At 44.0% G+C, this 21927-nt stretch overlaps 1 protein-coding gene across 6 annotated transcripts in view; it reads left to right on the forward strand.

The window, feature by feature from the left end:
- The first annotated feature begins 5923 nt into the window (after positions 1-5923).
- The window catches only part of LOC147033607 (uncharacterized), a 28283-nt gene continuing 12279 nt past the window's right edge, over positions 5924-21927 (forward strand). For 2 of the 6 annotated variants that reach the window (XR_015051809.1, XR_015051810.1), the window contains exons 1-2: positions 6064-6510; positions 14255-15536. Coding sequence is in view for 2 of the 6 variants with exons in the window: in XM_085857521.1 (XP_085713647.1) it covers positions 6132-6510; positions 14255-15117 (1242 nt within the window). In the remaining 4 variants the exon portion in view is untranslated. Of the gene's footprint in view, positions 6044-6063; positions 6511-14254; positions 15973-21927 lie in introns of those variants that run through there. The other 4 variants (XM_085857534.1, XM_085857521.1, XM_085857506.1 and 1 more) reach the window with 4 other exon arrangements.

Raw genomic sequence — 21927 nt, forward strand, 5'->3', positions numbered from 1 at the left:
AACAAATTGATTCGATTTTGGTGAAGATCCGGATCCGAGAATTTTTAAAGTGATTCTTCACCATGGAGTGACGGGGCTAAAAATGATATACAGGGTGGAACAAAACTTTGGAATCGTAGGTTGTATTTTTTTTTGTGTGTAACAAAATTCTGGAATCGAAGGCTTTTATTCCAGCAAAAGTTCAAATTGTAATCCGTGGTGTGCTTTGCAGTTATAAACTCGGCGTTTTGTAGTTTCAACGACTGCATACAGTGTGTCCATCCTGATTTTGTTCCATTCCTCTGGAATACACTCTTTCAGTGCCCCCATTGTTCGTGGATGGTTGGCATGCACAACAGATTTTTGATGAACCCACAAGAAAAAGTTTAGAGGAGTCAAGTCTGGTGGTCTAGGGGCCATTCCACCGGTGCACGTCGACCGATCCATCGTCCTGGTATGGCATCTAACCGGTGCCGAGTTACCAAGGCAAAATGTGGAGGTGCCCCATCCTGCTGAAACCAGAAATGTCAGAACGTCGCAAGTGGCATATTATCTAAGTAAGGTTTCTGGGAATATTCTTGATAAGTTTCTCTCTGGTTTCAACCGCCGGCATGTAAGAGGACCAGTTCAGCTTTGTCTTGCATCGTGTAATCCATTTTCATAGGTTCTATCCTGAAAAAAAAACACAAAACGATTAACCGATGATTCCGGAATTTTGTTACATCCTGTATAACACAATATCTCAAAAAGTTGTGGAACGAAACTTCGTGGACAGGTTGGGCGTTTGACAAGGACAAATTGATTAGATTTTGGTAAAAATCCAAATCCACATACTGGAGTTTTTTTTAATTGTTAAAGGATTCTTCATATCACCATTGAGTGATACTCAATAGCTGTACTGAGTGCCCGTTCTAGTTATACCTGTCATTCCACATCCATACAAGCAACCAAGTCTTCAAACTTCATCTTCTCGGTCGTTGACCATGGCAGGTGTATGGGATGGTTACGAGATTGTGCCCGCACGTTATACAGGGACAAGTAATGCGGTTTGGCACAAAAATGGGTTTGAGGCAGAGCTTGCAGAGACTGCATCGCACTTCGAGTGGATCACAAATGACATCGCAAGAACCTCAGCTCCATATAAAGATATAACCCTATACACCTGAATGCTCACATTGCTACTATGCACAGGGGTACACACTCGCCGATAGTCCGTACAGCATCGTACGGGCACACCGGATGGTTTAAACACGATATACGATTATTGTGGGTACTCGGTGACGGTATCGACAATGGCATTGTGTGGTTGGTAGTATGTCAACCAAACTGTGTCCTCCAACTTTGACTTGGTTTTCGGACACTGGGGATTCCCAGGCGGTTAAGCTCATCATCCGTACAGGTAGCACTAAGAGTGCCAGGAAGCGGTGCAGGGGCATAGTCACAAGCAACAGTATTACTGCTGTTGGTGGCGGTGATGGCAGTCGTGACGGTGGGAGCTGATAGGCCCAGAGGTCAGATCGCTTATATCGGTTCGAGTTCCACATTATGCTGCACGAACAGGCTCATTCCACTTCATCCTTAACTGAACTATTTTGTGATATAAGGGAAAGTAAATATTACCTTCATAATATGTTTAACAGGTACATCATATAACACATATTGCACATCGTTGTGACACAAATCTCCTCGTTAAATGACCGAATGGCACCGGAGCTCTCTCAAATCCTGTCCGTCGATGCTTGTTTACATTTGGTACCATCGTGGCACGTATGGACACGAGCTGTGAAGATTACATGATCATGAATTGTGAGGTGGTGTGCATTGTTGTGCAGAAGCAAGTGATTCAATTAAAATGTCGTTCCTCCATTGCCAACTTCATTTGTCATTGGTCGTCTTGTTCCTACGAGTGTTGGATTCCTGTCACTGGTACAACAACAATACACAACTTTTTTTCCAATCCCTGTTTACACGATTATGATATGCACAATCAATTGCTGCATCAATGAAGACGGACATTTACGGCGTATGAACTGCGTTGCATTACTTCTTCTTTCATGTGCAGCACAAGGCCGTGAGTAGCATCTTTGGCTGAGGGCACCGCTGTGCAGCTGATGCAATGCCCCCTGTAGGTCAATACAGGAATTTGTTCATGGTGCTGGCAATAGCTCGCATACTCTTCAAGAAGGACACAGTGGCATCTTTAACGTCCACTAACTAATGCTGGCAGACAGAACACCCAATTTAACGTCCGTCCAAGGGACAGCACACACATTGACGCCTCGCTCTGTTTGCGAGACACCAGGGTGACACTTTGTAGCTGAGCTGAGATTCAAACCCAGGCTAGACGGCTCTGAGGTGAGCGTGCATACCTTTGGCCCATCTTGCCAGTCCCACACTACACTAATCAGTGGCTCACAATTTTTAAGCTTTGTTGGAATCCCAGAGAGTGTGTTCAGTATCAATATCCTGTAGCTCGAGAAGGATCACCTAATTTGCATTGTCCGCCACTGGAAAAGGTTCGGTCATTTGAACTTGTAGGCCTCACCTTCAGCCATGACCTCTTCCGGGTCAACCATATAGCAGTGCTGACCCATTTGGCATAAAGGGCTTCTCTTCCGTCACGACAAGAGAAAACGGTGCGTAAAGGAGCCGCAGCGAGCCTGCTTCTTGAGTACGTATTCCAACCATCTTGCAATGAGGCAATCAACAGAGTTTGAGGAGAAGCACAGACTCTGGTCATTCTTCAGATAAACCTTCATGGCATAGCCGTCAGGAAACTCTGGTCACGTCGCTTTGCATTTCATAAAGAACTCATTGCATCCCACTCTGGATGGTTGTGATGTGACAACCTGAGGTCCTTAAGGTGATCTCATCCATATGCAAGGCCAACTGAACTCCATCCACAGATTCACTTCAATCATTTATCCAGTGATTAACGAAAATCGAAGCGAATACGCTTATATTGGGATATTGTCAGGACAGCAACTCGTCATCACACCATTTGAAAGCCTTTATCCCTGAGCAGGGGTCAGCTTTTTGCAGGCTCCAATCATGGTACCCTTTCTTGTGGCAATGCTTTTATGGCTGGATGCCCTTCTTGACGCCAACCCTTTAGTCACCTTCAACCCTGCAGGAATAATTATAAATCAAAAGAGGTGGTGTTAACATTGTGCAGGAATTTAGTGAGGGCCACATCTACAATATTGTGTGTGGTTCGGCTCACCACAGTTCTGGAAGGACATACTTGCCATAGAGAGGGTTCAGCGCAGGGCTACTCGATTGATTCCGAGCCTAGATAGACTCAGCTATGAGGAGCGGCTGAAGGAGACAGAGCTTTATTCACTAGAAAGGAGGCGGTTACGAGGAGATATTACAGACACGTTTAAGATAATGAAAGGTATAGATAAAATAAGTGCAGATGAATTATTCAACAGAGTCAACAATGATCGGACCAGGGGCCACAGCCTGAGAGTAAAGAGGTGAGTTAAGATGGTAGTAAGGCAGGGGACTTTCACTCAGAGAGTAGTTAATGCATGGAATGGCCTACCTGGAAAGGTAGTGGCAGCAGAAACAGAATATAAGTTTAAATGAGAATTAGACAGGTACCTGGAAGTTATGGAGATAGAGGGGTACAGGGATGTTGAGAGGATTTTGAGGTGGCTTGAGCATTGATGGGTGATTGTGTGTCAGGAGTGCTGTTGGTGGGAGTCTCGTCAAGGGGTGTTGTGTGGTTGATGTTGTGCGTTTTTTTAACCAAGCCCATGCCCCCCCTCCCCTGAGGAGAAGAATAAAAAATACAAAAACTACAAAAACTTTAATAAATAAAAATATTGATAATAAAAAAAACAAGAAAAGCAATCAGAGATTGCAAACCCTCACAAGGACTTCTTTTGAGTGGTGTATTTTTTATGGGTTTTCGGGTAAATCCACCATGGCTGCCAAACCATGTGACCAATGACATCATGTGTGTGAACCTTTTGTTCCTCATGGACAGGCGGTAATACGTGTAATGTTTCGCCTCGATCTGTTCAGCCACTTCAGAGAAAAAGATTTTTGAAGGTTTGTTTTTGAAAAAAACAATATGGCTGCCGAATCACGTGACTGATCACGTCATGATTTTTTTTTTTCTCTGGGGCATTTTATCCCTCGATGACCCTCAAAATTTTTTATACTGATTGGATGTGGCGTTCTGCATGTGCAATTATGACGTCATAACGAGGGCACCTATGACGTCATAAAAAAATCACACTCATTCCCCATGAGTACTTGCTGTGTGCCAAAGCTTCAATTTTTTTCCTTGGTACGGTTTCAGAGATACAGAGGTCCGACGTTTTTTCCGTTTTTCCAATATGGCTGCCACATCACGTGACCGATGACGTCATAATTTCATTGATGTATTCTACATCAGTAGTCGCACCAATGGTGAAAATTTAGTCTCAATCCGTCAAGCGTTTGCGGAGAAAAACACGAGAGTTCTGTGCGGAAAAACAGACAGACAAACAATCAAGAGGACGTCGTGCAGAGCACGATACTTGCAAATTCCATCAAACAAATTTGACCTCAAAAATACTTCGCTGGTTGAATTCAGTGACCTGAAATATTAATCCTGTTCAGATTTCAAGTCAATCGGATGAAAATTGAAGATTTTAGCAACAATTAAAAAATTTGGCCTATTTCGTGTTGACCTAATGGCCTATGTCGACCTTTTGACCTTGGATAACCTCAAAACTATGGTTGAATCCACCGACCTGATGTGCAAATCCTGTTCAAATTTCAAGTCAATCGGATGAAATTTGAGGATTTTAGAAAATTTTCCTCAAATTGGCCTTGTGGCCTATGTAGACCTTTTCGGTCGACTGAATTTGATGAAACTTCAATGCGACACCATCACAGGGTCGGTGACATTAATCTCTGAAAATTTCAGGACGATCGGTTGAGCGGTTTGGGCTGGAGGCGAGCGGACAGACACACAGACACATGAACACACACACACACACACACACACACACACACACACACACACACACACACACACACACAGAAACATACAAACACACACACACACACAAACAGAAACATACAAACACACACACACAAACAGAAACATACAAACACACACACACAAACAGAAACATACAAACACACAAACACACACACACACAAACACACAAACACACACAAACACAGAAACAAACACATACACACACACACAAACACACACAAACACACACACAAACACACATACAAACACACAAACACACACATACACACACACATACACACAAACACATACAAACACACACACACACACACACAAACTCACAAAGACACACACACAAACACACATACACACACACAGACACACACACAAACACACACACAAACACACACACAAACACACACACAACCACACAAGCACACACATACAAACACACATACACACACACAAACACACATGCACACACACAGACACATCCACACACAGACACACACACACACACACAGACACACACAAACACACAAACACACACACAAACACACAAACACACACATACAAACACACATACACACACACATACACACATACACACACACACACAGACACACACAAACACATATACACACACACACACAAACACACACAAACACACACACACACACACGCACACACACACAAACACACAAACACACACACACATACACACATACACACAAACACACACACACACACACACACACACACATACACACAAACACACACAAACACACACAAACACACACACACACACACACAAACACACACACAAACAAACAAACAAACAAACACACACAAACAAACTGAGGAGATCAACATACTTGTCAACAAAAAAAATCAGCTGCGTCGAATTTCTTTATCAACAACAACATTGTTATCATCAACAACTAATAACGAAGACGAAGCTTCACACCCTCCACCGGAAATGATTGTTTTTGTTGTTGTTGTTGTTGTTGTTTTTTTTTTAATCATAAAGCTTGCGGAGCCATCAGGTGGCTATCATCAGGTTCAGGTCCCTCAGTCATGAAAGTAATAAAAATAAAACTCCAAACCGAGCGATGTCCGTATTTATTATTTTATTTATTTGATTTTGCGGGTCGTGCGTTCTTAACGGACAATGGACTCGTCCACAGGTCGTGGTGCCGTCGGGCCGGTCCCGGCCTGGCTCGAGATGCACGGCCTGACGGAGGACGTTCTCCGAGTCGTGCTGAGGGAATTAGGGATCGAGATCTTTGGCATCCTGTGTGCCCTCGCTGAGCCTCCTTCGGTGAGGGTTCGACTCTGTTCTTTGGTCACACGGAAGTTCACTTCGTCCATGTACGCCAGGCTCTGTCGTTTCATGGAGTCGTGCCGTGCGGGGCCAAGATCTGAATGGACCGTTTCGGCCGGACGCGAAGAGGACGACGAGGAGATGGGGGGGCCTGGGAGATCCCTGCCGATCGAGGATGAGGACTCGGTTGGTTTTGAAGAGGACGGAAGAGACCACCTGGAGGAGGGTCAGTTGGGGGAGTGGGGGAGGGGGGACGGATGCATTGGAGGGGAGTGGGGATGGGGGGGCGGATGCCTTGGAGGGGAGTGGGGATGGGGGGCGGATGCATTGGGGGAGTGGGGATGGGGGGCGGATGCCTTGGAGGGGAGTGGGGATGGGGGGCGGATGCATTGGGGGAGTGGGGATGGGGGCGGATGCATTGGGGGAGTGGGGACGGGGGTGGGGGCGGATGCATTGGGGAGTGGGGACGGGGGTGGGGGCGGATGCATTGGGGAGTGGGGACGGGGGTGGGGGTGGGGGCGGATGCATTGGGGGGAGTGGGGACGGGGGTGGGGGCGGATGCATTGGGGAGTGGGGACGGGGGTGGGGGTGGGGGCGGATGCATTGGGGGGAGTGGGGACGGGGGTGGGGGGCGGATGCATTGGGGAGTGGGGACGGGGGTGGGGGGCGGATGCATTGGGGGGGTGGGGATGGAGGTGGGGGCGGATGCATTGGGGGGTGGGGATGGAGGTGGGGGCGGATGCATTGGGGGTGGGGGATGGGGGATGGAGGTGGTGGGTGGATGCATTGGAGGGTGGGGATGGGGGCGGATGCATTGGGGGAGGGGGAGTGGGGACCGGGGGAGGGGGCAGATGCATTGGGGGAGTGGGGACGGATGCATTGTGGGGAGGGGAAGTGGGAACGGATGCATTAGGGGGAGTAGGGACGCATGCAGTGGAGAGAGGGGGAGTGGGAAGTATACAGTGATTGTGGGGTGGGGGGAGGTGAGGGGATGTGTGATTACTGTATACAGACATTACCTTACGGAATGAGCTGAAAACTGCTCGTTGCAAGTAAATAAATAAATTAATGCATAATAAAAAATAAAAATCTGGCCCCTTGCACCAACTATAACTACTCCCCATATATTCATAAACACAGCATGACGGGGGACTTTCCGATTGCTGCACAAGTTCGACAAGGCTCAGTGGTGTCAAGAGCGTCCGCTTTAAGTCTGGGAGGTCAGGGGTTCAAACCCTGTCCAAGTCATACCAACGACATACCAAAAAATGATGCATGCTGCTGCTTCCTTACTTGATGCTCAGCATTTAAAAAGGATCGAGCATGGACAAACAACGCTGTGAAGGCAATGGCAAACCACCCAGAAACTGCTTTGACAGCACCAACGCTCTGCAAACACTATGGGGGGGGGGCCCTTAAGCTGGCCCCAGATCTTAATAGCTTCATGCTAGCAGCATCGGGCGCGTATGTACCCATTCCCTTGATTTCTGGAAACCCCATTTCAAAAAATCCTGGATCCGCCACTGAGCTCGGGAGAGTTCTTGACAAACTAGATTAACATCACATCTTGTACAGCCCAGTCATTTTGTCTGAATCTCTGTTACTCCGTCCTCAGAGCACATGGCAAATACGATTGGTCAAGACGGTGTAAAATTTTCCTCATTCGCTGCCAAACTGAATGTTTTTTGAAATGCAAAGAAGGCGACTTGTGTTCTGCAGCGATCAATTCAAATATATAAATTCAATTGAAACAAAAAAAGTTTTTTAAAGAAGCTCGAAAAGAAAAAAAACAAGATTGAATCGGAAGTTTACTGCAGTTGACGCACTGTCTTTCACACCACCTTATATAACGTGTAATAATTAAACAGTATTGCGCTGCGTGTGCGTGAAGCAAAAGCATTTTTAAAGCAATTGTTAAATCAAGGAACGACTTGATTTCAATTGAATATTGTATTTTGAACACGGTAGAACATTAATTTGGAAGACGAACCTGCGATGCGGAACACGAACTATGCAGTTCAGCAGTACTTTGGCTCTGAATTTGGTAAATTGTACGGAATCTCGTCCTGAGTGTGCATCCTCACAGAAGAGTAAGGTAATTTTTAGTTTTTGTTTGACTGCCTGGCAGTCAAATGGAATTAATAACGAGTAAGAATCTGAAAATGCAAAGCCCATCCGCATCTGCTTTGTGCAGTATTTGGATTTCTTCTTTTTCTGTTTGTTAAATATGACGACAACAGCTAAAAACTCTAGGGGGAGCACTCGGGAGAGTGCAAAACCTCCGCCGCCAATACTGCTGGGTCACTCAAGTGAACCTTATATCTTATTCATTAAATGTCAACAGTACTGACAGAATTATAGTTCTTTTCTCCATTTTTTTTTGGGGGAGGGGAGGGTGTTGGAAATCACTTAAAACATGTAAAAATGCAAAAAAAAAATTTTTTTTCTCTAAAATTTTTGGGGCGGGGGGTTGGAAATCACTTAAAACATGTAGAAATGCAAAAAAAAAATTCTCAATTTTTTTTGGGGGGGGGTTGGAAATCACTAAAAACATTTAGAAATGCAAAAAAAAGAAATCGAAATTTTGTTGAAAAAAAGTTGCAAAAATTTTTATTTTTCTCTAAAAATTTTTTTGGGAGGGGGGGGTTGGAAATCACTTAAAACATGTAGAAATACAAAAAAAAAATTTCTCGAACAATTTTTTTTGGGGGGGGGTTGGAAATCACAAAAAACATGTAGAAATGCAAAAAAAAGAAATAGAAATTTTGTTGAAAAAAAAGTTGCAAAAAATTTAATTTTTCTCTAACAATTTTTTTGGGGGGGTTGGAAATCACTTAAAACATGTAGAAATGAAAAAAAAATTTCTCTAAATTTTTTTTTTGGGGGGGGTTGGATATCACTAAAAACATTTAGAAATGCAAAAAAAAGAAATCAAAATTTTGTTGAAAAAAAGTTGCAATTTTTTTATTTTTCTCTAAAAATTTTTTTGGTGGGGGGTGGAAATCACTTAAAACATGTAGAAATGCAAAAAAAAATTTTCTCTAAATTTTTTTTGGGGGGGTTGGAAATCACTTAAAACATATAGAAATACAAAAAAATAAATTTTTCTCGAACAATTTTTTTTGGGGGGGGGGTTGGAAATCACTAAAAACGTGTAGAAATGCAAAAAAAAGAAATCGAAATTTTGTTGAAATAAAGTTGCAAAATTTTTTATTTTTCTCTAAATATTTTTTTGGGGGGGGGGGGTGGAAATCACTTAAAACATGTAGAAATGCAAAAAAAAAATTTTTTTCTCTAACAATTTCTTTTTAGTGGGGGGGGGGGACCAAGTCCAAAATCTAATGGCATGATCATTGGACCATATCTAACCCCCCCACCAAGTTTCGTCGAAATCCGTTGAGGAGTTTTTCCGTAATACTGTTCACAAACAAACAAACAAACAAATAAACCAATGTCACCCGCAGGGTGACCTGTATCTTGCCAAAAGGTGACCACGTGTGACTTCTTTAAGGTCACACTGAGGTGAACAGAGCTGCTATCCACCAGGAGCGACTCCTTGAGGAATATCTGTCTACGAGAGATTCCGATGAGAATCGTTCTACAGAGTAACCATGAAAAATATGCGTTTGCCTCATAACGTCACCAAATGACGTCAGAATGTCTCAAGCTTGACATATCGAGAAAGCACTCATCGAGGTGTTCAATTTGAGGTACGACACGATATGGTTCCTAAAACTTGAAAATTTGACCTTGGGGTCAAATATGTTTGACCTCAGGCGTTAACCATGAAGGTCAAGGCCAATCGCCACCAAAAATTAATCAGCTGAGCGCCAGACCATGAACTATATTCCCATGAAGTTTGAAGACGATCCGATCAAAATTACTCAAAAAATAAGGGTTTCGTTGACTCCCCTGATTTGCGACAAAGTGACCTTCACCTTTGATCTTGACTTTCAAAATTTTATGCGCTGAAAGGGACCTCTATAGGCCTCTGATATGCGAAGTTACAAAAATTTCCAATGATAACTGTGCTCTCTCTGCAGAATTTTTTATACGTGATTACAGACAAACAAAAAATAAATAAATAAATAAATAAATAAAACATACAAGCTGACTAACATATCTTGCAAAAACTTAGTTTTGGCAAGATAACAAACAAACAAGCAGAAAGGGGTGAAAACAGTAACCTCCGATCTTCGATGGCGGAGGTTAACTAGAAGGGCACTCGGTAGAGCGCATGTCTCTTCCCCATAATGCCTGATACATCAGAACATATCTGGCCCAATATGTTTTTGAGATATCGTGCTCTCTATCATTTTTGGCCCTATCTCTGAATGGTGAAGAATCACTTGTAAAATTGTAGTCGTCGGATCCGGATTCAGATCTTCACCAAAATCGAATCGATTCGTCGTGGTCAGACACCCAACATGTCCACCAAGTTTCATCTGAATCTGTCCACAACTTTTTTGAGATATCGTGCTATATATCATTTTTGGCCCCGTCTCTCAAAGGTGAAGAATCCCTTTTAAAAATTCTATGAGCCGGATCGGAATCCGACTGTTCACCAAAATCTAATCGGTTCGTCGTTGTCGCACACTGAACCTGTCCAAAATTTCATCCGCATCCGTCCACAACTTTTGGAGATATCCTGTACACAAACAGACAGACAAGCCTGTAGGCGGCGATGGGTCGCCGAGCATGCAAACTATAAGATATAGATCAAAATGGATGTCATATAGCGGATAGGGAATCACCTTAAGATTATGCATATCAAATCTCATCCAGTTCCAACAACTGATAACTACTCGGTATCCATTTGAATGAAAAGTACCGAAAATGCGGTATGAAATAGGAAATCCCCAAAGTTCGAGGGGGTGCTGTGGGTGAACAAAGATCTAAATCAAAAATCCGGCTCGATCGTTTGTGCACAATGTATTCCAGACGATTAGTGTGAATTTTCATGACCATCCGACCATAACCCAGGGAGGAGTAGCATTTGGCGCGAAGGCACCTCCGGCTCTCGCATATTATCGATTTTTGCACTAATTGACCTTTGACCCCTGACCTAAGCGAAATCGGTCAATATGTCCTGAGGCAAAGTTGTAGTACTCATTGAGTACCATGAACCTGCAAAGTTTCATTCGTATCGATGCACTCACCTAGTCGCTCGGGGGCCTTCAATTTTCGCGCATACCCTAATTGTAGGGGGCGCTGCGGGTAAAGTATTCCATATATCACAAAAACCAGAATATATTTCATAGAGCATCACCTGTAGATCATTCCTGCCAAATTTCATAACCCTACGTGGGATGATGGCTTTCGGAATTGATTTCGGGTGAACGGTACCGATTTTGAAGGTTTTTCGGTTGTTGCTAGGGAACCAAAGCGTCCCTAGCAACCATCACAATTTCCAAAGCACTAGGTCATAAGATGTACCTACCACCCGAGTTTGGTCAAAATCCGCCCACGTTTACTACCAATTATGCTGATGACAAACGAACAAACATCCAAACAAACAGACAGAATTACTAACAATGAGGTTCACCTTTTTCGGCGACCCAACAAACAGACAGAAAGGGGTCAAAACAACCTCCTTCACCTTTGGTGGCGAAGGTAACTAGAACGGCCCTTGGTAGAGCACATACCTCCACTTGGCTGAAGAGTTTACATTTTGTATCCCACTGATTGGCCAGATCTGGATCTAATGACTTGAACCAAAATCTAAATGGCTTTTATCCAATGATCTCATCCACCAAGTTTTGTCATCCTTCCACAACTTTCTGAGATGTTGTGCTGTCTGTCGTTTTTTGGCCCCATTTCTCAATGGTGAAGAATCACTTGTAAAAATAAAAAAATATTATTGTATACCGATTCGGATCTTCACCAAAATTGAATCGTTTTGTCCGTGTCACACGCTCAACCTGTCCACCAAATTTCGTCCGAATCTGTCCACCACTTTTTGAGACATCATGCTATATATAGTTTTTGGCCTCATCTCTCGATGGTGAAAAACCAATTTAAAAAAAAAATTCTGGTATCCGGATGTTCACCAAAATCTAATTAGTTCATCCTCGTCGAACATCTAACGTGTCCGCAATGTTTTTTTGTTTTTTTTCCGAATCTGTACACAAGCTTTTGAGGTATCCTACACATATATGCATTCAAACAAACAAACACATACAGCGCTGAAAGCAACCTCCGTCCACCTCCGATGGTGGAGGTAAAAATATACATTTAAAGATTGACGATTTTAGGCAATCTTGACCTTTTGACCTCGGAAGCAATAGGCTTCAGTAACCAATATGCAAACGCTGCTCAAATTTCAAGTCGATCAGATGGAAATTTTGTGACCTTGACCTTTGACTTTCTTCGCAGAACACACGTTGCACTCTGAATTGGGTCGTATTGTGTCGTTAACATTGAAAATTTTTATGCAACCTTTACCTTTGACCTTTTGATCTAAAGAGAACCAACAACAATTGCCTGCAAGCTTTTGATTGGCGAACCAATTCGGCGCCCCAATGTGAAAATTCTTTAAATTTCAGGTTGATGGCATGAACGTTGACCATTTTATGTGACGTTGACCTTTTGACCAAATCATTAATTTCTCTTCTCCAATTTTCTCATCACCAAGCGTTTTTTTTTTTTTTTTGAAAATTTGATGTCAAAAGCTCAAAAAGTCACAGCCAACACACATGGGAGTGATTGCAAAACCACGTCTCCCGCTGCACCAGGGACAGGCTAATAATCCCGAACAGGGAACTTGCGATTATTAGGAAGTCATAAAGGACACAAACGGGCACGAATAACTCATTTAACCTGTTAAATAAGGCAGTGGAAAAGACAGTGCGTCAACGGGGGGAATTTTTTTTTTCTACAACCTTTAAAACCTTTATTTTATTTAAATTGAATTATATACTTGAACACCGTTGAACACAAATCGGCTTCTTGCCACAACCTTCCGTTCAGAAGTACGTGGACAAAATATTACGGCATTTTACGCCATCTCGACCAATCAAATTTGCCGCTCGCGTCCTCAGCGTCGGCTAATCTTATCTTGCAGTTGCAACATCTCCTGTAAACATGAGCAGCTGTTCATCAGATGCACTTCATCCGTCTCTGGGTGTTCCTCGGAGATCTGTTCCTTGTTCTACTTCGGTTTTCTTCTTTTGTATCCATGCATTTGGTGCAGTTTTGTGGCACTTCGATGTCGGCTTTCATCGTTGCACTGATTGGACGAATATTTGCCCATCATTGAACCCGATGATGTGCTCTCTTCCGCAACTCTGAATTCCAGTCTCTCTGAAGTTCGAATACAGACGTCCATGAATCTTGGCAACCAGACTTGTAGTTTAAGCTCTTGAATTCGATCACCTCGAGACACTTTACCGACTCCGAGCGTGTTAGCGTCCACATTTTCAATGTCGCCGACGACCTTTAAAGCTAGAAATAGACTCGTTCCTTCCTGTACCTCACCAAATCGCACCGCTATCCAGCTTCCATAACACGTCGGTGTAATAACTGAGATCTGATGATTGTCACAAAATACTGACACAAGAGGGCAGGAAACCTTTCTGAGGCTTCGGGGAGACATTTTGCCGGGTGTCCCGTCCGCTCGCGTTCGCTGTGGAAGGGTCCAAGATCCGACGGTTCCTTTCAATAAAGAGTACACCGTTACGTGCGTGCGCGTGCCCTGTGGTTGCATTCCAAATCCCTGACACGATTGCCACTGGGAAAAGGAATGGCAAACATCTCTGTGTATACTCTTCCTTTTGACTGCTTCAGCAAAAATTCAGCTTTCGACGTCACCCGGAAGGTTCCAATCTTTAATATGAGTCAGTCAGTCAGTGGTTGGTAAGAGCTTTATGTATATTAGATGATTGTACCTTTTGTGTCTAATTTAAGCTTTATATTCATTGTAGCAACTGCTGATAAATTGTTTCCTTTTTTTTTGTGAATGATCTGCACAGGACCACAAGATACGCTGACCAGGAAGTACCCCTGCACCTTTTGCTCTCGCACCTTCACGAAGGCTGCTTTGCAGGTGCACATGGAGAAGCATCGACCGGGTTCCTGGACTTATTATTCTGATACTCGCCATTTTCAAGAGGTGTTCGCGCTCTACGCTCGTATCCAGAGGAGAAAGAACTCCTTTCCTTGCAACGTGTGCGGGAAGGTATTCATTCATAAATCAGGATGCACGGCACGCGTCCAAACGCACAACGGCGATCGACCGAGCACGTCTTCGGTTTGCGAGAAGACGTCGAGTCAGTCGTTCGACCGTTATAAACACACGGAACCTCACGTGGGAGAGCGACCGTACGGTTCCAAAGATTGTGCGAAGGAATCCCAGCGCAAATTGGGCTTTGGGAAGCGCATGCGGATTCGGCCGCCGAAGAAACCACGCATATGCCGAGTTTGTGCGAAGCCGTTCTCGTGCGAATCTGTTTTAAAGAGGCACATGGCCATTCACATGCGAGAGTATCGATACCGTTGCAGCATCTGTGCGAAGACGTTCTGGTATGAATCCGATTTGACGAGGCACATGCACGTTCACACAGGAGAGCGTCGTTTCGGTTGCAAATTTTGTGAAAAGGCATTCTGGTACGAATCCGAGTTGATAAAGCACGTGCGTGTTCACACCGGCGAGTATCGGTATGCTTGCCAAGTTTGTGTGAAGAGGTTCTGGTATGAATCCGATTTAAAATCGCACATGCGCAACCACCAGCCGAGGGAGCGGTATCGCTGTAGTGTTTGTGGTGAAGGGTTCTATTGCCCGTCAACCTATCGGATACACTTGCAAGGACACAAGATAGAAACCCAACATTTGTAAAGAAGATTTATTACAAAGACAACAACAATGGCGCTCCATTTTGGGGGAAATTTCAATACCGAGTCGACTTGACATGGTTTTTGTAAAATTTGAAACGGGCAGTGTCGGTCACCTTCTCTCGGACTGAAAACCACTTCTGTCGTGTGTGACGACGTACCAAGACATATAAAGGCTTGGACAGGATAATCCATCGATGTAAAACCTCGACTCCAGCAGTCATGGACCTGACCGAGCCACGAACGATAAAGGACCACAGACCACCGCCACATCCGGCATGAACATTGAAAACCAGGCGACGTGACCAGATACAGTTTTCAGAAAACAAAATAACAACAGCATTGCTTCCAGAGAATGGCCGTCTCGCCGAGAACCTTCCGCACAGGTGTGGGGCTGTGCCTCCAGGCGGAGTGATTTTGCAGGTAAGCTCCTTGGTTGAGTGTTTTCTGCCTCGAGGTGTCCCGGAGCATCACGCTCGATGACCTATGAGCGATAACCAACCTTCAAGTCCTCTCAACTCCAGCGCCGATTTTATTCGTGCGGACAAAGGAGAAGCGACGAGAATGGAGTTCCACAAGTACAGCTTGCATTGTGCTCGTTGTTCTCTTTGTATAGAAAGCAATATCTCTGCACAGAGTTTACATTTCAAAGTTTTTGACTCGTTTTTTGAATTGAATAGTTCCAATGTGTGCAATGCCGAGTTCATCACACCTTGAGTAAACCTGAAATGACTTGACATGTCAATGACATGGTTTTAAATACCTAAGTGCTGTGTATGATTTCCCCGATTCATTATTCAAGTGAGTAACACTTCTCTCTCTCTCTCTCTCTCTCTCTCTCTCTCTCTCTCTCTCTCTCTCTCTCTCTCTCTCTCTCTGTATCTCTCTCTCTGTATCTCTCTCTCTCTGTATCTCTCTCCATCTCTCTCCATCTCTCTCCATCTCTCTCCATCTCTCTCCATCTCTCTCCATCTCTCTCCATCTCTCTCCATCTCTCTCCATCTCTCTCCATCTCTCTCCATCTCTCTCCATCTCTCTCCATCTCTCTCCATCTCTCTCCATCTCTCTCCATCTCTCTCCATCTCTCTCCATCTCTCTCCATCTCTCTCCATCTCTCTCCATCTCTCTCCATCTCTCTCCATCTCTCTCCATCTCTCTCCATCTCTCTCCATCTCTCTCCATCTCTCTCCATCTCTCTCCATCTCTCTCCATCTCTCTCCATCTCTCTCCATCTCTCTCCATCTCTCTCCATCTCTCTCCATCTCTCTCCATCTCTCTCCATCTCTCTCCATCTCTCTCCATCTCTCTCCATCTCTCTCTCTCTCTTTTTTCATCGAGACTGTAAGACGTTCACAGTTTAATCGAGTAGAATTTATCTTTAGACACTGCCTTGATTCGGACTTGTCGGGGGTTTTTTTGAGGAGCACATCGGTGCAAGGTTATCGATCGTAAATGCACATCTAACTCTTCGGGCGATCTTGATTGGATCACAGTGAGATGCTCAATAGGAGCTCCGAAGCCTTTGCATACCCCTTGCTCAAAAGAAAACGGACAGCCAAAACACTTCCGAAGTGAAATTGACATCGTACGTTTGCTGCAGCACTACGATTCAAGAGAATAATGTCAACCAAATATCTGGGGGTCAGGGGGCCGCCCAAAATGTCGTGCATTTGGCAAAGAGTATCTTTGCCATTCACTGGTGGACCTTCAACATCCCATGGTTCCTTTCGACAGAAGGTGAGCTGTTCTCAGTCCAGGTGTTAAGGGGCACAGCCTCCATGATGATGCAACTCGTAGGCCAAATTGATCATTAAATTGATGTACAATATGTGCACCATCTCATTATGACCTGTAATGTCTCGTAACCCAACGCGCGTGCAAAGCAAAAAATCAGGGTTCAGCAATTGCTTCACTTTATCGGTTGTCTGTCCACAAACGTCAGTTTATGATCGAGGAACAACTTGATTTCGATTGAATGTTATATTTTGAACACAAATCGAAAAACGAACTTGCTGGCGCTACCAGTGAATGGACTTTAGCAGGACTGTGGCTCTCAATTTGTTCCGTTCGTACGTGCGCAGAGAGGAGCGAAATGGTTGCTTCACTCTGTTGGCCCCTCTGGCAGTCGAACGAAATTGAAAATCATTTCAAATGGGGAACTTACTGCTTTTAAGGACTTCGTAAAGGGCACAAACAACAGGCTCGAATAACTAATGGGGCGTGTTAGATAAGGTGGTGTAAAAGACGCTGCATTAAAGGCGGTAAACTTCTGATTTGAAAATATTTTTTCTGCAACTTTTAAAATCTTTATCTATCTATAATTCCTGCAATCTCTGTGTGTCTGTGACCGCTATTAACCACTGGTCTGATCTAATTGAAACTTGCCAGGTATATTGCTGGGGACCTGAGGATGTGCCTTTTCAAGGTTTGATATTAATCGGACAAGTGCTTCCCAAGTTATGGCCATTTATTTTCCAAACCAATGACAGGACACGTTGTAGCGTAGGCGTGGCCGATGGGGAAAGGGCGCCTTAGTTACCAATGACAGGACACATTGCTTGGCGTTTTACACCCACAGTATCTATCTTCTATCTATCTATAATTCCAGCAATCTCTGTTTGTTTGCCTTTCAAAAGGTTTGAAATTAATCAGATGAGTGGTTCCCAAGTTATGGCCAAGTTGGAGTGTGTTCCCTATTACGGGTTACAACGTACGGACTTCCGGATAGTGATGACTCACTGTATTGTTATAATTTCTCGATTTCTTATGCGCATTTATAGATAAACACAATGCCCCAATCCAGTCGTCGTTTACGAGAGCGAAGGAACGGCCTGTGTGGTTGTTTGAATTTTTTTTTTCATGTACGGCCACGCACATACGGGCACGCGAGAGCGAAGGAACGGCCTGTGTGGTTGTTGTTTCTGGCATGCGATTTGAAAGTTTTTTTTGTTTGTTTTTTTTTTTTTTGCACGTACTGCCACGCACGTATGTTCACGCACTAGTTCTATTTAAATTGAATTATATACTCGAACACTGCAGAACACAAATCGTCTTATTCCCGCTTTCAAACCATTTCCTTTAAGCCCCTGTCACACCTTGACGATTTAGCCAGCGTATGGCAACGTATCAAAATGGATCTAAAACGCTGGCGTACGCTGAACTATTGATGTTTTTTTTCAGTTTTGGGCATATTCATAACGAGTTGAACGTTTGCATAACGTATTAGTAACGTACACAGAATGTTTCGATAACTTATAGATAACTTATACCAACGAATGCTTAGCGTGTTGTCGGCGTTCACAACTTATGCCCAACGATAGTCTAACTTATGCATAGCGCGGCAGAGTATCGCCGACGATCACGTGGCGTAGCTTATTAAAAGGCTGCCGCTCGACGATTCAAATCATAACCGCACTAGACATCGAAGTGTCAACATCACCGTCATGCCGAAGAAAAAAACCCCAAAAAACCATGGAGTCTGGAACACTGACGGGTTCCTCCTGTGAAGCCCATTTTTATATACCAATTCCCCTAAACGCTGCCAATACGTCATTACACGGTAGCCGTAAGTTAGAAACACGTTCAGTAAGTTCTGTGGTCATCCGGAAGATGTCAAATACGTCTACATACGTCAATATGCGTTTGAGATATGTTACACATAGGTTCAAAGCACGTTACTCGTAGGTTAGAAATAAGTTTTGGGTACGCTAGACATTACCTCGACGTATTTCGACTTATGAGTAACTTACAAGTAACGTGTGTCAATGATCGCATAACGTGCCGACAACTTATGGCCAGCGTATGCGGAACGTGTGAGTCATACGCTGGCATACGTCGGAAAATTTTGAGCATGCACAAAATTTGTCGACGTACTCGGCGTACTACGACGTATGCCAGCGTGCTTCAGCGTGCTCTTAACGTATACCAAACTTACCCATAACGTATTCGACGTGTGCCAGCGTATTCGCCAAATTTTTCATACGTCGGCATACGCTGGCTAAAACGTCAAGGTGTGACAGCCCCTTTAGTATCACAGGACTTGGACAAAATATTACGGCATTTTACATCTCGACCAATCAAAATTGCTGCTCGCAGACCTCGCCAATGTCCTTTTTTTTCCTCAAGACTGTAGGAGTGTAGGGTAAGGTGTTTTTGTGTTTTTTAAACTCTCGAGTTTTGCATCTGTGAAAAAGTTTGTTCTATTCTGTCTGGTTTTAAACAGACAAATCGTAAACGCATGTTATCACATTGTTCTGACATAGATCTGGTACAATAGTCGCAAATCGGTCTCTGGCCAGAGGTGCGGAATTAAAGGTGAATCTCAAGTGGGAGACCATTTTAAAAAGCTGCCACCGGAGAACTTTCAACCCTCTTCCTTGCATTATGTGTGGTCAATTTCAACTCCGGTCTCCTCGATCTTCAGACTCGTGCCATTGAAGTACCGTGTGCGCCCACTCTTGACTCGTGAAACGGCGGGTCCTCATGGACCAGCAGCTGTCATTGCAGTAGTTCTTAACTTTCACTCTTTTGTGTTGGATGTAATACAACATAACTTTGTGTGGTCTTTCATGTCCCGGAAAGTACTGATCACTTTATATGTAATATCATGTGGGTGCTGTATTGCAGCTGGGCCTCTGATGCTGTGACCCTGCAGGTTAGAGCAGAAATTTTTAATTTGTTCAGTGTGCTGAAGCTAATCCGCCTACTCTTCATGAAGGACACCGTGCGATCTTTTACGTCAACCAACTAATGCAGGCAGATGGGACATCCATCCAAGGGCCAGCACACACATTGATGAATCATCCCACCGACGAGACACCAGCTTGATAGTTAATAGCTGGGTTGGGATTCAAACCCTGGATAGACAGCTCCGAGGGGAGTGTGTGTACCTCTGGTTATCTTGTCAGCTCCATCAATTGTTGCCTATATGATTATATAGGGGTAGAGCTTAATTAACTCTGTGTTGACACTCCTTTTGCTGTTTTTTATTTTTCGATTTCTTCACATCATCGAGGCTCATGGAAGATCCATGTAGATCTGACAGTGGGACAAACATCAAGGGAATGGATAAAAGGGGAGGAAACACCATAAGTAGCAAGTAAGATGGTTGGGTTTGGAAAGGTTCATGGAGGTAAAATAGATTATGGGACAAAATTGGGTATAACAAGAGGCACGCATGAAGTTCTGGATGGTGGTCCAATAGCTGGGAGAATCGAGGAAGAAGAGTTGAGGTGTGCAGTCAGTCTGGATTTGGGAGGTTTAACCAGGAGGGGGTTATGGGAACGATACGTGCATCCTGGAGTTTCTTGGGAGAGGCGGAAGGCTGAGAAGAACGAGAAGACTGGAGGAACAGTAAAAACAACAGCTCACGAGACCTCGTCTTTCATCCTCATGAAATGAGATTCCAATCATGTTGAGACCTTTGATTCCACAGATTCCAGGAGAGACAAATGTGATTTTGGAGGCGCCAGCACATCGTGGAAGAGCAGTACATACTCGTAACTTAACCCATAATAATCGAGCCCGCGAGCTCCATGCCACCATGAGGTCCAAACAGTATAAGATCATGGGAATGCAACTTTCGAATGCACAAGACGAGATGGATAATTATAATCAAGTTGCAAATGAGAGAACATCTTTCATTGAGTCCTGCCTGTTTTTCTCATTTATCCCACACTACAACCACTGGCCATTCAACCACCAGGTCGAAAGCTGAGCACTGACAGAAATTGGAGAGGTTGGGAGCACGTAGCGATAATGAGGGGGGGGGAGAGAGAAGAGAAAAGGGCATGTACTGACCGTACGGAAAGCTACAGTATGGGGGCACTGATGTATTCAAAATGCCTCCAAGTTCAATAGCGAATTTTGAGGGTGAGTCTGAAGGGTGATGACTCTTACAATTTTTTTTTTTTATCAAAGCCAAAGTTAATGGGTGAAGACCAAAAAAGAACCGGTAATCAAACTGCTATTGACGTGTTTTATATTGTACTGTTAATTGCATTAAAATCTAATTATCAGTAATAACGAATACGTGATTTTCAAAATGATGTAATCTGCCCAAGAATGCTCAGCGTGCATGCACAGAAACTGCTCAGCGGCAATGTTGATTGTGGCACGTTTTGTGTGTGCGAGATAAGGATTGTTACCTAAAATGGCTCAAAAAGGTTTTAAAAGAAGCCAAAAGTAATTGGAAAAGTACCTGAGAGAAAGGGCTGTGCCTATGCACAGTGAAAGATTTGGAAAACTCTTTCAGCTAGCCGACAGAGCGGAGACCTTGCAGCCGCACGTACTGCAAAAACTCCTGACTATGTGGACCGGTGCAAGGCCTGAACTGTAGACTGGCGCGTTTTACCCAAACCTCTGACTATTGCTTCCAGTGAATGGACTTTAAACCCTGCAGAGGTGCCTCCGGTGAACATGGCATGCTCGGCGATTGATTCAACGGAACGTCTCTAATTGTGCCATGCGAAATTACCAACAAATTAATGGCTACCATCTCTTCAACAAAGGACGTCTTCGTGACGTGAAAATAATAAATATTGTGCCAGTTATTATGTATGTGAGAGCCAGATGTACCAGGCAGACTTCGTTGAGGGAGACAACGTATCTGGTTTTGGTGCTTTTTAACACTGATGGGCATGTCATATTTGGGGCTTGTGAATGCACAGGGTGAGGTGAAAATAAACTTTAGAAATGATCATCCATATTAATAAATCTCTCTCTCTCCCTCTCCCAATGCTTGGAAATGTCAGCGTTTGTAGGTTTATTTCATTTCTGCACTTGCGCATTTTCTAATGCGCCAATTTTTTAAGCA

This window comes from Eptatretus burgeri, chromosome 2 (genome assembly GCF_056783735.1).
Source record: "Eptatretus burgeri isolate ZD-2024b chromosome 2, Ebu_testis_v1, whole genome shotgun sequence".
Classification (NCBI taxonomy): Eukaryota; Metazoa; Chordata; class Myxini; order Myxiniformes; family Myxinidae; genus Eptatretus; species Eptatretus burgeri.